This window comes from Pteropus alecto, unplaced genomic scaffold, assembly GCF_000325575.1.
Source record: "Pteropus alecto unplaced genomic scaffold, ASM32557v1 scaffold160, whole genome shotgun sequence".
Taxonomy (NCBI): domain Eukaryota; kingdom Metazoa; phylum Chordata; class Mammalia; order Chiroptera; family Pteropodidae; genus Pteropus; species Pteropus alecto.
Window position 1 is genome coordinate 108,994 of NW_006429864.1, and position 15,556 is coordinate 124,549.

General features: G+C 46.6%; 1 protein-coding gene across 1 annotated transcript in view; it reads left to right on the plus strand.

Moving 5' to 3' along the window:
- Window positions 1-14,979, plus strand: part of TPM4 (tropomyosin 4) — a 21,192-nt gene extending 6,213 nt beyond the window's left edge. The window contains exons 3-9 of the mRNA XM_015586684.2: window positions 3,332-3,465; window positions 5,720-5,837; window positions 6,404-6,474; window positions 7,392-7,467; window positions 9,222-9,284; window positions 9,368-9,437; window positions 13,667-14,979. Coding sequence (XP_015442170.2) covers window positions 3,332-3,465; window positions 5,720-5,837; window positions 6,404-6,474; window positions 7,392-7,467; window positions 9,222-9,284; window positions 9,368-9,437; window positions 13,667-13,749 — 615 coding nt within the window. The 3' untranslated portion in view covers window positions 13,750-14,979. The remainder of the gene's footprint in view (window positions 1-3,331; window positions 3,466-5,719; window positions 5,838-6,403; window positions 6,475-7,391; window positions 7,468-9,221; window positions 9,285-9,367; window positions 9,438-13,666) is intronic.
- Window positions 14,980-15,556: the final 577 nt, after the last annotated feature.

Sequence of the window (15,556 nt, forward strand, 5' to 3'; positions counted from 1 at the left end):
TGGCGCCGGGGTCCGGATTGGGGGGGAGGGCGCGCGGCTGCATCTAGGAGCGGGAAGTGAGAGTGGAAACCAGCTTGCTTCCATTGTCTGGGGTTGGACCGGCCGACTTGGAGGCGGGAGGGAGATTGCGTCGCACTTTCTCGCCTTTTCTGCGGCTTCCCGGCTCCCGCCGAACTTTCCCAGCTGTTCTCAGGGGCGCGGCGGCGACGTGTCTGCTCCCGGCAAGGGGCGGAAGTTCATCCCGGAGCCGCCTGCCTTTCTCTCCCCAGCCGGTCCCTGTTGGAACCAGGGCTGCGGGAGGAACCCAGTAGTCTTCCTCCAGAAGACCCTTGCATTTGTTAGCACGGGACCATAGACCCCCGGATCGTTCTATGTGGCAGATAATGGGGCCTCGCTGCCCTCTCTCCATCCCCTGACTACCCCTCGGGATGAGACAGATGGTGGCCACGCCTGGGGAGAGATCTGGATTGGTATTTAACCCTTAGGAGCGAGTCTCCCCATCTGTAAAGTAGGAGTGATAATTATGGTCACTCCCTAGAATGGCTGGAGGGCCCCAAGTAAAAGAAAAACCTCCCTGCATGGCTTATGACATGTAGTAGGTGCTATATTCCTGTGGGTTCTTTTTTTCTTCCCTCCCTCTACCCCCAGAGAGCTCACAATCTAATGGGGGTAAAGGAGACAGACACATAAGCTGATTTGCATTCCAGGCGTCTCTGTTCTGGGATCATGGCAGAGAAGTGAGTGGCCATCTAGTAGGGCTTCAAAATGGAGATTGAGCAGAATCTTACAGAATAAATAAGAATATTCTGGGACAGGACACTTAGTTGTTCAAAGACTCAAAGGCAAGAAAGTGGGCAGAGGGTGGAAGCCGAGGGACCCTGAAAGCTCAGTGGGGACCCCAGAAGTGAAGAAGATTCCCAGCCAGATGGAATTGACATGGATATTGAGAGATCTGGGGAATGGCCCCGGACTGCTTTGGGGTTGGCTTGAGTTGCGGCCTTAATCCTGTAAGGGCTGCTCTGGCCTTGTGTAAGCCTCCAGCAGTAGCTGGTTTGGCCTCTTTTGCACACGTAACCGACGTAACCCTCTCTCTGATCTCGTCCCAAGTTATCCCACTAGAGGACAATTACTTCTGCTTAAAAATGGCCCTCAGCCGTGAGCCAAGACAGGAGTGGGACAGTCCAGTTGGAAGGAGTGATGTTTTTGGAAAGTTGCAGACTTCTTAAAAAGTTCGCTTTTCAAAGCGTGCTTTTCTTACTTGGTCAGGAGGGGGAAAGCCTGAAGAAGGTTCCTGGGCAAAGGAATGGAGCCCAGAGGGGGCGGGAAAAAAAACCTCTCAGTCTCTTGTAGAGAGAGCCAATAGCCAGCATGTGGCAGACTTCTGGGGTTGCCTCCAACAGCTGGTTTCATTTAGATTTTTGTGTGATTAACCGACATCTTCCTGTTCCTTTGCCACATGTATCTAGCAAGCCTCTTTTACCTTATAAGGGAAATCCTTTGTAGAGTGTAGAAGCTTTGATTACAGGAAGGGGTGGAGCCCAGAATGACTAGCAGTGACTAGCAGTTTTTCAAAAATACATATATATGTATATGTCCACATAGAGGAATGCATCTCAGAGCTCTTTCGCTTCCTGATAGTTGAAAATGTTCCCAAAGTGTGGTTGTCAGGATTCAGAATCCCCCACATAAGGAGCCACTCGCTTAAAAAAAAAAAAAAAGAAAAGAAAAAAAAAATCTCCTAAATCAAGCATCTCTGTATGATCTTAAAAATCATTTTCTTGACTGCTAACGTGTATGGAATTTCTCATTGGGGTGACGAAACGTTCAGGACTTAGTGGTGCTGGTTGCACAATTTTGTGAATGTACTTAAAAAACATTGGGGGGAAAATTCAGACCCTGCTCCAGTTGCTGAAGGAGTTAAGATTCATGCCATTGAAAAAGACTAATGGGCACCCACTCATTGGAAGGAGTGGGTGACATGTCTTAAGAGTTCATCAGTGGTTTTTAATGGATCCTCCAAACTGGTATTTCAGAGGAGGCCGCCATCAGGCACACCTATGGGAGCTTCCCGTCCATCTGCTGCTAACACTCTGGAGCCGAGAAACATTGCCTGCTTGTCTCTGTTTTGGGGCAGCTCTGGCCTCATTCTAATGCTCTCTCTCTTTTTTTTTTTCTTGCTGTATAAGGTGGCGGGACAGGGAGTGGTTTCCCACTCACTTTTACAGCCTGCCCCAATTCGGAGATTCTTTATTTTGATACGAAGAAGCCAGTGTGGCTTTTGGGGGGCCTTCACTTCTCCCCTTGATTGAGCCCTGTTTCACCCACTCTCAGTATCCCTTCCTGAGTGTTGGTGGTCTCGAAGCCCCCACAGGACTCAGGATGCAGGTTCAGCAAGGGAAGAGCCCTGGGCTGGGGCACCAGGGGCCATTCCTTACCAACTGTGGCACGAAACAATTGCTTCACCTAGCTCGGCCTCTTGGTTTTCCCATCTATAAAATGGGTGAGATACGTGAGGATTAAATAAGGCAAAGTCATAGCTGTAAGAGCTGCCTTTTAGTAGGACTTCCCACTTGCCAGGTGCAATGCCTCACCCTTCGATAGGGAGGCTCAGAGCGGCGAAGCCACCACGTGGTTACAAACTGGCAAAGCACGCCAGCACTTGATGATCCTGGAGTTCTCGCTTTTATGCACATCCTACCACATTACGTTCCTTGTTGGGGGAAACACTTTGAAAAGCCAGTAACACTGTTCAGACATCTCCTCCATGCCTATAACCAAGATTTCTTTCTTACATCTTTCTGTCCCATCATCTCTTGGCCAGACCTAATTAAGTATGGTGTCCTATCTGGGCTGCCTCCTCCCCCACAATGTATGACCAGAATTTTTTTTTTCCCAGAATTTAACTGAAGGCTCCATATTGCATTTATTTTGCCATTGAGGTCACCAGAAACGGACCTTATTATATGGCAGGGTGAGCCAGGTCACTGGTGGCCTTGTTCTCTAGGAATCCCATGCATGGAGAGGTCAGCACTACCTCTCACAGCATAGGGTTTACTTGTCTCTCGTCCATATTGACTTGACTTCCCACCCTGTATCGGGACACACACCTTCATTGGTGAATGGCAGGTGCGTGCTGACATTTTCTGGAAAGATCATACAGAAAATTCACATTCTCCAGACAAGAATGTGAATTTCTTAACCACTTGTATTCCTGGGTGGGCTCTGGCAGGGGGATCGTGTTAGCTGAGGGGAGGGCGCCATGTGAGTGGGAAGCTCCCGCTGCTGGCTGGCCTGTTACCTCCTAACCTGGCCATACTTCTGACCTCCCTAGGCTGAAGGGGATGTGGCAGCTCTCAATAGACGCATCCAGCTCGTGGAGGAGGAGTTGGACAGAGCTCAAGAACGACTAGCCACAGCCCTGCAGAAGCTGGAGGAAGCAGAAAAGGCTGCTGATGAAAGCGAGAGGTAAGGAAGCTTTGAATCCCGTGGCCTTGGTGTCGGCTTCTGGGAAATGGGATGAGAATGAGTGAGATCACGTGACATGCTCACACGTACGTACGTACATACAGTGTGTGCCAAAAACGCCTTATAAACCATCACACTGTGTAGGTGTTTTGTCATGGTGGTGACAGAAAAAAAACTCCCAGACAGAGGAAGGCAGGAAAAATGGACATATATAACTACAAGTGTGACTTTCACTGGTGATCAGTTTGCAGAGCCTGAAATCCACTGAGTCTCATCCATGTTTTCAAGACATTAATTTCTGGGGTGATATGAGATGGGACAGATGAAAACCTAGAACGGGCCATCTGCATAGATGATTGCTAGTGCTGTCAGGCAGGCTTTGGGCCACTGGACGGTGGCAACAGTATGTCAGGGACACATGCAAACTGGCACCATTGATGAACTTGCAACTGACAGTGCTCCTCACTTCCAGAGCATGAACGCTGCGTTTGGGTCTCCAGCAAGGTGCTCTGTCCTCCAGAGCGTGACATTTCTCTGGCACAATTCTCTCAGACTGATTCACAGAAGCAGCCATCGCTGTGTGGTGTAAGTGGGTTCTCTCTGTGGCAGTAGTGTGGGCCGGGCCAGTGATCATTGTGTGTCTACCACACGATCCCACCAGAATTCTCACTTGACCAATGCACCATGGTTTCCAGGATGAACTCCTCCAAAGGATTCATTTCTGATTGTGCTGTTGTGACCATAAACTGGAGATTTAAAAGCAACTGGGGAATCTTGGAGATTGACAGATTTCTTCCCATGCATGGAATAGCCAATGCCGAGGGCGCTGACCCCAGGGCAGAGTCCGTTTCAGCCACTTGGTAGAGGGAGAGGGGACAGCCATAGGGAAGTGTGAAAGATCTCGTCACAAGGTACTCGTGGCTGGGCTTGGGGCCTGGCTTAGCTGCTGCCCGTGTGCACTGTCACACTAGCCTGGCCAGATGTCTCACTTCCAGGATATCCCCAGGACAAACTCTGAAAGTCTAGGAAGGCCTCTCACCTGTATAATGTCACCAGAAGACTTTGGTGAGACCGTTGTTGGAGGCTGATGTTTTTTGGTTAAAAGAATTTTCTACTCAGAAGCTGGAGAATCTAGATTCAAGTCCTTCCACTGCCATATACTATGTGGCCTTGGGCAGGTCACTTTGATCTCCAGGGCTGCAGAGAGTTTTCTAAGCTTGCTCACCTGCTGATCTAGCGGCTTCGTCCAGGTGTGCAGCGTTGTGGCAGTCAGCTGAGAATGAAAGTGACAGCCCAAATGGAAGTATTTATTAGACGACAGAAGAATGCGGCCCTCTGCTCCGGGCGGACACACCACACATGGATATATTATCCCAGGTTAGCCTCTTTGGAGGGGCTGATCTTACCTGGTCCACGCCAAGCAGCGCAGGTCAGAGTGAGCTCATTTCATGGTCAGCCAGCTGAGTTGTGGGAGACTTCGGCTGCCCCAGGACATATCTTCTTCAGGCTCTCCTCATCCCTCACCTTTTCAGTACCTGCCTCTTACCTAGGCTTTCCACTGCAATCCATCCATTGTTTTGATTTCTACTCACTCCTTCCAGTGGTTGGTTCCCTGCAACCTCAGCGTAAAACCCTTAGCATGACGTTCAAGTGCCCAGCCTGCCATCCGGCCACCCTGACCTCCTGCCGTGTGTGTCATTCCTCTGGGATTTCTTATACAGCTCCCTCACTGAAGAATAACTTTCCCCTCCTCGTTCACTTGTGGACTCTCTTCTGGAAAGTCTTCCGTGACACACGCATACCCCTTTACCCACTACAGCAGACTTCATCTGTCTCGTAGACAAGCCGGCCCGAACCTCTAAGCACACTGTAGTAACAGTCGAAGTACGAGTACATCCCGTTACGAGTTAGAAGCGGTGTAGACTGGGCACACGGACTCTGGACACAGACCACCAGTTCTGAGTCCCAGCTCTGCCATTTACTATCTCTATAACCTTGAGCAAGTCACTTAGTCTCTGTGAAATGGGGACAGTGTACCTAGTACTTCCTGGGGCGGTCATGAAGTTTGAGGCACTGAGATCAGTGCCCAGCGTTAAGTACAATGAAATGCATGCGAGCAGCTCCACAGTTTCCTCTCTGGAGTCTGCTTCTTGGCAGATGTCCGAACAGTATTTGGGTGAGCCGGGGCGGGGCGGTGTGTGATGAGGCAGTACTGTGTGCGTGGTGGCGGTAACGACCAGGTTGCCCCTTGCAGAGGAATGAAGGTGATAGAAAACCGGGCCATGAAAGATGAGGAGAAGATGGAGATCCAAGAGTTGCAGCTCAAAGAGGCCAAGCACATTGCAGAGGAGGCCGACCGCAAATACGAGGAGGTGAGTGGGGGTGGCAGATGGCGGCAGCAGCAGGAAGTGGGGAGGAAATGGATGCATGATAGGGAGACCCTGGGGCCGCCCAAAGGAAGCTCTCAGTTAGGTCAGCTGTCCATCTGCATCCACATCTGTTGTTCCAGGGACGCCACTTGGCTGAGAACTGTATCTTCCACAATGCCAAAAGATCCTGGTGAATTCTGTGACGCTTGTCTGACTTGGGGAAATCAATCGACCAGATAGATGGCTTTTTGTCCCGTAGCTGGGTGTTTAGCACAGTTTGGCTAAAATGGAGGATCATGGTCCCCAGCCGTGGGTCCTCAGACGGTGAAAGCTCAGTTCCCTTTCTGCCCGCCTCCCTGGTCTCAGCTCTTCTCTCCCCTCCTATCTGCCTCACTCGTGGAGTCCGAGGGACAGAATTTAGATATTCTCTAGGACAGAGTTGAAGAAGCAGCAGAAAGCCCCATGCTGGCACATAGTCTGTGCTCAGCCTGGCCGTGTGCATGGGGAGGGCATCCTACTAGACGTGGCTGTTGGGGGTCAGTCTCTGATGATCCTTTCTGTCCCTACAGGTAGCTCGTAAGTTGGTCATCCTGGAGGGTGAGCTGGAGAGGGCGGAGGAGCGTGCCGAGGTGTCTGAAGTGTGAGTGGCACAGCAAGACCGAGTGGGGCCCAGCTCAGGTCTTGGGGGGAGTTGGTTGACACCAACCAGGGCCTCTGGTCAAGTAGTAGATGGGCATCTGGGACACAATGCTCGGTCTTTCCTCCTTGCCTCTGTGGCTGATAAAGAGATGGCGACTTACTGTCCATGGGTTGACTCTTCCCACAAAAGTATTGGGAAGTAGGAGTGAGACAGCTGATAGCAGAGAAGCCTCATTCTCCCAGAGAAGGTATCTTAGGAAGCTGTGCCTTCTTAACAGAAAGCTGACCTATGAAAGGCAGGCTGCCTCTCACCCATACCTCTCAGTGTTTAAATGCTTTGCTCCTGATGTCATCATTTGGCCATGACACATTCCTGGGCGGAGGGGTCAGGGGCAGTGAGAAGTTTGACCAGAATCCTACAAGCTCCAACACAACAAAAATCCGCTTCCCTGGGCCCTCCAGTTCCGAGAAGCATCCCTCATCCTGCATCCCGCATCCATGAGTGGGATCTAGTTTCACAAATCCGTTCGGAACTTGCTTCCGGCAGTGTCTGGAGTAAACTCTGATTGCGGTCTCCCAGCCTCCTGCTCTTCGTTTCATTCCTACACCTTCCGGAGTCGGCCTCATCAGTCATAGATTCCACAAGTCCCTGTTGCCTCAGCCTTGGCAAGAGGCCAGGAGCACTCCACAGACCTTCCAAATATCCTTGGCCTGCCTGCCGCGCCTTCTCTTGGCACGACAGGGTTATGATATTATGATAAGTACTCAGGCTCCGGCCCAGAAAAGGCCATTAACATTTTTCCCACATTCCTCGTGGGGGCCCCAGACGGTATGGTTTCTTCCTTTGGAAAATTGCTTTTCGGGGAATTGCCTGCTGTAAGGGAGGAAAAGACACAAAAATCCTTTGTCGTTGTGCAGAAAATGTGGTGACCTGGAAGAAGAACTCAAGAATGTCACTAACAACCTGAAGTCACTGGAGGCTGCCTCTGAAAAGGTTGGTGGTTGACTTGAACAGGAGGGTGATTGGCTGCACTTTCTATTTTTTCTCCCCCAGGGACTCGGGAGCAGGCCTGGGTATCAGGGCTTAGACCTGTACTTGCTGATGGTAGCTTTGGGGTGCCCAGCAGCTGGGGTTTTCCTCCCACAGAAAGGGGCATTCGACGGCTCGGTTTCCCTCTTCCTTGGGGTCTTAGCATCACTTTTATCTCCATTTCTCATGAGGCTGAAGGAGGAGTGTGAGACTGGTGCCCAGTCAGGCTCCCTGGGGAGATCTGAGCATAATCCTAGAAATACAGACCCTGATCCTCACTTGAATTCCCTGATTCCTCCAGAAATAACCTTCTTGACGATTGAGCACCAGATATCAGAGGTGGAATTTGGGGATTTTTAGGTTGACATGGTACCCAGAGCAGTCGCTACAGGATAGAATCACCTGGGAGCAACGGGCAGTCTTCACGGCGCCGCTTGCCCCGCCGGATTTCCCGTCTTCGTCTCATCCTCACTCCCCCTCTTCCTGCTGCCCTCTAGTTGCGTTGAACTTCGGCTTCACGCCCATTCCGTGTTCTCTCGTCACCTCCAGTTCTTCGAACTTGCTGTCCACTCAGCCTGGAGTGGCCTTTCCTTTTCTCTTTGCTTGCTAACCAACTATTCATCCTTTAGGCTTCTGCTTAAACGGCACTTCTGAAAAGCTTTCCCCAATTGCTCATCTAGGTTAGGTGTTTCTCGGCTGCATCGCCCCACCTGTATCTTTCCCAATCATGATGGTTGATCACATTTATCGTAATACTCAGTTGGATACCTGTCTTGCTGGATTGTGAACTTTAAAGACAGGGTCCATATCTGACTTGTTTAGAGCTGTGTCATTAGTCCTAGCCTTGTGCCTGGCGTATATCTGATACTAGGATGTTGGATGAATAAATACAGTCCAGGTGTGCATACCAAATGCTGCTCGAGGCCACAGAGATAGAAGTTACAGTGACAATATGGCCTTTGCTCCTGCGAGAGCTGAGTCGAGTGGAAGAGACTGACAAGATAACAGGGTGTTTTGGAACTTCCCCAGAGGGACCTTGGAAGGTTGGGAAAGGTGTCATAAGGTGACCTTTCAAAAGGCTGTAGAGCATGATGATGGCCAAGAGCTCAAATTTCAGAGTCAGGTTCCAGTCTAGGCTTGGTCACTTGATAGCCATGTGACCTTGAACAAATGACTTGACTCTTTACTCAAGTATAAAATGGGATTAGGGCTATCCGGCAACATAGCAAGCAGTTGTTAAGTGTTAGCTGATATTAATTTGAGTTAAGCCTTGAAATACATGATTTCTTACAGTAGTAATGGGGAAGAGAACATTCCATCCTGGGGGCGGTCCCATCACGGACAAGGGCTGGGAGACGAGAGAGCACACCGAATCTGTTGAGGAAGCGGCCAGCGCCATAGGGAAGTTGGCAGAAAATGGGGTCGGAAACAGATGTGAACGGCCTTGAGTAGCATGTGTTTTCATCCAGTCATCAGCCCCACCTTCATCACACTTATATCTCAAGCTGTCAGCTCAGGCCTTCGGATCAGTACCATCCAAAAGAGATCATCCAAAGGGTCTCTGAGTTTTACACACATTTCTCATGCCTGGAAAGGTGCCTGCCTCTACTGGACTTCTTGGGCATGTTCATACTTTTCTCCAAGGAGCAGGGAACTGGTGTTCTTTTACGCTTTTAAAAAAAATGTTTTTTAAAGCGGTGTTTTGGTTTCTCCCACAGTATTCTGAAAAGGAGGATAAATATGAAGAAGAAATTAAACTTCTGTCTGACAAACTGAAAGAGGTGAGTAATCATACCCAGCTGGTCAGGTTTCTCCTGGGGCCGGTCTTGGAAGCAATCGTAGCGACTCCTGTCTTTTTCTTTAGGCTGAGACCCGTGCTGAATTTGCAGAGCGAACGGTGGCAAAACTGGAAAAGTCAATTGATGACCTGGAAGGTATGAAATTATCTGATTATGTTTGCTCTGCCTCCCCCTACCTGACACATCCACAGAGTCGGGGGGAAGTCCGTGCAGGGGCGGAGCTGGGCTTTGTTTGCCTTAGGATAGTAAAGTGCAGCACGATGTCACATCTGGAGGTCTGGAGCACTGGAATTGGACAGTGCAAATCAAATTAAGACTTGGGTTGCCATTTTTTGAGACGTAAAATATTTTTGGTTAATTAGCTCCACATGTGAGTACAGAGACCCAAATATGGCCAATTTAAAAAAAGAACAAGTCTTTAGATAGAATTTCCTTCCATTTCCTCATTTCTGAGGGATGCCTTGCATTTTTTAAATGCCTTGCATTTTTACAGAAGCTCTTTCCCAGAGCGCTCAGAGTTTATCACCGTATGAGAAAACGGAAATATAGAGAATGTAGAGACTAAATAAAGACTCTAGTCTGCAAGTCTGGTGCCCACAGATTCCAGAATTTCTTGTAGAGTTCCAACTTTTAAAAAAATTTTGTCCTGTGTTCTTCATGAAATAATTCGGGGATTCAGATCTTAGGGTCCAGACAGAATCTCCCAAGCTGCTTGTTCCACCTAAAAAGAGTGTCCCATGTTTGGTTTGGGAAGTGGGGTTTCCATAGAAGGGGAATGCACCTGTTCCAAAGGATGACCTTTGAACCAGGTGACATCATTAAAAGTCAGAAACATCCCAGGGCGGGAACCCTTGAGAAGCTCTGCATTTCTGGTCACCACTCTTAAAGGTTCATTATGGCTAATCCCCTGAAGGACCTCTAACCACTTAGAAATCACTCTGTCAATCTTTTGTTTTCTCATTTGTTTTTCATAGGATACAACTTCCTCTTAGTTCATGCTTTGTTTTCTCACTTTTTTTTTCTTCCTTTCATTGCTCATCTGTGGCACACCATTCCGACCCTCGTGTCCTGTTCCCTGTACCTCTTCTTCCGAACTCTCTCCCCGGGGACCTCCGTCCTCTAGACGAGCTGTACGCTCAGAAGCTCAAGTACAAGGCTATCAGCGAGGAGCTGGACCATGCTCTGAACGACATGACCTCTCTCTGAGAAACAGTGGGAGTGTCACCCTCTGTCTTAGCAATACTGAAGTCTGCCTTCTCATTGCGGTGCCTATTTCCGTGGGCTTCTAGAAGCTCTCATTTCCTCCCTCCTGGTTTGACCCTCCAAGCCACCTTCCGCTGTGTCTGTGACTGAAATAAAGACGGGCGGTCCTCATCTTCATGCCCTCTCATTTTCATTTTCTCCACTTGCCGCTTTTGAGCCGTAGTGGCTGTGATGCCCTTGACCGTGGCTGCAACAGAAAGTGGTGGTTCGGATGAAGAGCTCATTTCAGAAAGAAAATTATGCCCACATGATTCTTTGATGCTGTGAAAACACAAACCAATTTGGCACGAGCTCTCAGATGCTGGGTTAGCTAACTATCTGCATGCCAGTAGCAGTTTTTCCTTATATAGAAATTGTTTTGAGTGCAGCCTCGCCCACCCTCTTAAGCAGCTTCATGGGGTCAGCAGAGCTTGCAAAAACCAGCAGGCTTGTGTCTAAAAAGAGGCTACCCTTGAATGGGGCTTGCTCTACGGATTCAAATAGTGGCAGTGGCATTTTGGTCTCTTTATTCCTCCTCTTCACATTCATTTCTCTGTGTTATATTCTGAGACTGCCTAGGGTTCATTGTTATTGGAACATCTATCCAGCTCCCAGTCCTGGGAGGAAATTCACTCATGAGCTCACCTCTATACTTTGCCCTTAAGAAACTACCCTACAGGGAATTAAAGAGTATCCCATTAGCAGGGAAAGGGAGTGGAAGCTGCTGGAATGCCAAAGAAAGGTAGCAAGGTGATCCTTGCCTGAGTTCCAGAGTTGCCTGAGATGCTAACACCTGCCTCCCCTCATACGTAAATTAACTAGAACCAGGAGCCTTGGTTTGGTTGGAAAAAAACTTATAAGTTAACCTGTGGGTGCTAAAAGGTCATGGTTATAGTGACCGAAAGCTCATAGATTTTTCCAAAAGAGTCCAAATTTCAAATGGTCTATCTAGTTCTCCCCTGCACCCCACCACCACTACCTCAGATTGTCCCCGAAACACTAACGTGTTGATGGCTGAGCCACATCTGGCATGGAACTCTCCAAGTAGTGTCATCAATTTTGGGTCCCTATAGCTTTTTATTTCTTATCTTGTAATTTTTGATTCAAGCGGAAACCTGTATCTCGATTCTTCTTTATATTCATTGCTCCAAAATACATCTCCCCTAAATGACCTACAGCCTTCTACTCCCAGCCTGTCCCTGTTCTTAGCTGCCATCTACCGGGAACTTTTGTATACACCACTTCCTCCCGTACTGCCATACGTCAGTCCCTGGGAAGATTACAGACTGTGTGGGGGTGGGTGTTTTCTGTTTGCTCTGTCTGCATATTTCTTCTTGGGATTTTTCCAGACATTTGTAGCCTCCATTCTTTGAAAATAACTGCAGCCTGGCCTCCACAGTCACTCTGCCTAACTAAGCACCTAAGTGGAACTTCATTGACAATGTTGGTGGCCAATGATTCGGACTACTTACTACCTGTTGACAGTCTATGGGCCTGTCACGATTCTCAAGGGCAATTAACACTTTCCAGGAAAGTTATTCTATCTCAGACCTAATAAAGTAGGTCTGAAAGCTATGCTCTTTCATGCATAGCTCTAAATGGCATCTTACTTTTTTTTTTTTTAATTTATTTCATCAATTCAATCACTTAATACCATACCCATAGTCTGGCTTAAATTTCAGTCATGTTGCATTTACCTGGAGTTTAACTACATTGCTATGGACACATAGACATAACAACACAATTGTGCCTGGGATTTCAATTATGCCAGGAATCCAGTGGCAAGGTGAAGTCAGGATTCATAGGCAGGATATCTGGGTTTAGATTCTACCTCTACATTAGCTGTGTGACCTCGAACAAGCTACTTTGCTTTTCTGCAAAATAAAGGTAGTATCTCCATTATTGTGAGGATTAAATGAGGTAATGGAGAAATTGCCTTACAGTAATAGGCACTCGATTACCACGTGTCCTTCTAGACCGAATAGACGTGAGTCACTGTTTTCTCTCTGGTAGAATCCTCCCAGATCAGTGTGGCTTGATTTTTCTTTTTTAAGTGCCTTATCTAATGAAAGGTTCAGTAGTTGAAAGGCAGCTAGCTATCTTGCACAGTCATGTTTTTTTCTCTCTGAAAATTTCCAAGCTGATCCTATCACATTTTATGAGACATTTTGCTTCCCTCCAGTATTTTAATGAGTCTTGGCCTAGTCCCTTATTGGCTATCACTCATGGTAAACCAGTTCTCCCTCATGCTCTTTCATGCATAGCTCTAAATGGCATCTTACTTTTTTTTTTTTTTTTAATTTATTTCATCAACTCAATCACTTAATACCATACCCGTAGTCTGGCTTAGATTTCAGTCATGTTGCATTTACCTGGAGTTTAACTACATTGCTCTGGACACATAGACATAATAACACAATTATGCCTGGGATTTCAACAGCCATTCCCAGAAGCACCAAAAGAAAGATGGGTTACAGGGTTATATTTTCCTCCCAAAAGCTCAAGGACTAATTAACTGGCACTAAGGGGGAAATATATTAAGTCACCCATATCTAGGACTAAAATCTTTTGTTTGTGTAGCACTTCGTAAGTTCTAAAGCATTTTTCATTTCTTTCTCAATAACCCCCGTACCACGCATTGGTGTTGTTATCCCTGTTTGACAGATAGGGGTTGAAACTGAGACCTAGGAAGGTTAAATGGCTTACTTCAGTGGCACAGCTGGAGCTCAAATCCAGGTGTTCTGACTCTAGGATTGCCAGATTTAGCAGATTAAAATACAGGATGTCCAGATAAATTTGAATTTCAGATAGGCACTGAATAATTTTTTTTTCGGCATAAGTATATCTCATGCAGCATTTGGGATATATTTATACGAAAAAAATGTACTTGTTTATCTGAAACTCAAATTTAACTGAACACCCAGTATTTTATCCTGCAATCCCTATCTGACTCCCAAATTTGGTATTTGATCTCTATTATTTCATAGTTCTCTATAATAATTAAAATGCAAAGTACTTTCTGCTATGACTTGTTCTGGCAGTGTGGAGTTTAGAAAATCTTTTTTCCCTTTAACAAAGATGCTTATTAATTTATTTTTTTTCCTACTCTTAAACCTCACCAGAAAAACTTGCCCAGGCCAAAGAAGAGAACGTGGGCTTACATCAGACACTGGATCAGACACTAAATGAACTTAACTGTATATAACCAAAACAGAAGAGTCGTGTTCCAACAGACGTTCCAGACCTCTGTGTCTTTCTCTTCTCTTGTAAGAAGTTTCTTTTGTTACTGTATCTGCGCTTTGCTGGAAATGTCAAGCAAATTATGAATATGTGACCAAATATTTTGTATCAGAGAAGCTTTGAGTACCAGTTAAATTTAATTCCTTCCTTTCTTTTCAAATGGCACCAGCTTTTTCAGCTCTATTTTTATCCTTAAATTGCATTTATTCCTAAGGTAGGCAGGGTGTCGACTATTGAACATAGTATCTTAAGACTGAGGGCATTTGGTTTCTGTGCAGTTAGACAACCGCACACTTTCAAAACACAGACTCCAATATCTAGTCACTGGTCAATTTAAAAGGTTCAAGAATAGAACCTCTGGGCCACTGTCAGATACACTATGGGAGGCCATCACATTAAAATAGGTGAGGGTTTTCCATCCAGAGCAAGGTGGGGTGCTATTGTAGGAAACCATAAACCACAGATAGGTCAATCTAATCATTCTGGCTCTTTTCCACATTCTACCATTCAGAACAAACATCCTCCGAGTGGTCAGCATGAGAATGCTTGGGAAATAGTCATAATATTTGCTCTGATATGAGGCCATCCACTCAGTAGGAACAAATATGGTAGATTTTAGTCTTGTTCAGGGAAGCCACAGTGAAGACTGCTCGCCATCAATAATTTGAGCAAGAATGCTTTTCTATTAATAAATATTGGGCAGAAGGGGCCTCTCTGGCAGCAGAGGTAAAGTAACTGGCCTAACTTCATTTCTTCTGGACTTCAGGGAATGATAAATTGAAGATTTACATATCTAGGACTTTAATTCCTTCTTCAGGACCAAGTTAATAAAAGACCAGGAAACTCCTGATTAAACTGGATATGGAGTATTTTTGTAGACAAACAGCTGCACATTTTGGCTTTGTTAGATTCTTATTTCTCAGTTAACATCTCAGAGCTGAAACATTCCATATTCCCCAGCAGTGTGGGGGGCCAACTCAAGTTTACAATTCTGACTGAAAATCACCCTGCTTCTAGCTTTATCCTCCTCTGTCCCTCACTCCTATTTATTATGCATCACACTACCTAGGAGATACACTAGCAAATCGTGCAATTGAATAAAACCCACTTTCATTTAGATTCTTGCGACTGTATCATATGTAATAGTTTCACTTTTTCTACATTTTGGTCAAATAAATTTTTACATAAACTAAAATTTGTGTGAATTACAGAATGCGTGGAAACATATAAGGCATTTTGGGTCAACGAATGTGAATGGGGTAGAGAAATAACAGCCACAAACGTAGTAAATTTTATTTATTAGCTTTATGCCATGACTTCATGATATAAGGATTATGATCTCTTTCTTACAGGGTGAGAACACTTTGCCTCAGTAACTAAAGCTCTTGTCCTTTGTTATCCCCAATCCTGCTGAGCCAGGCTGTGAAGAATGAGTAGGATTTTAATAGATGAGAAGGGAGCAGGAAAGATGGTCCCTGTTGCTTGAGTCAGGAAAGCACCAGGCCTGGGTAAGGTTTTCTGTATGTTGCAGAGATAAAGGAAATAAATAGGAAAGCTGGAAGATAGGCTGGGTCCGTGTTGATGAGAGCCTGAATTTCACTTGGTCAGGAATGAAGAGCCATCGACATTGGGAAAATCCATTTGGCATTCACTTTCAAGAAGGACTAGAATAGGGTAGGCTAGCGGCAGGAAGACCAGTTAGGAAAGTGTTTCCATTAATCCAGGGAGGTGCTGGCCATGGAATAAGGAAGAAGTGGTCTGAAGGAAGTTAC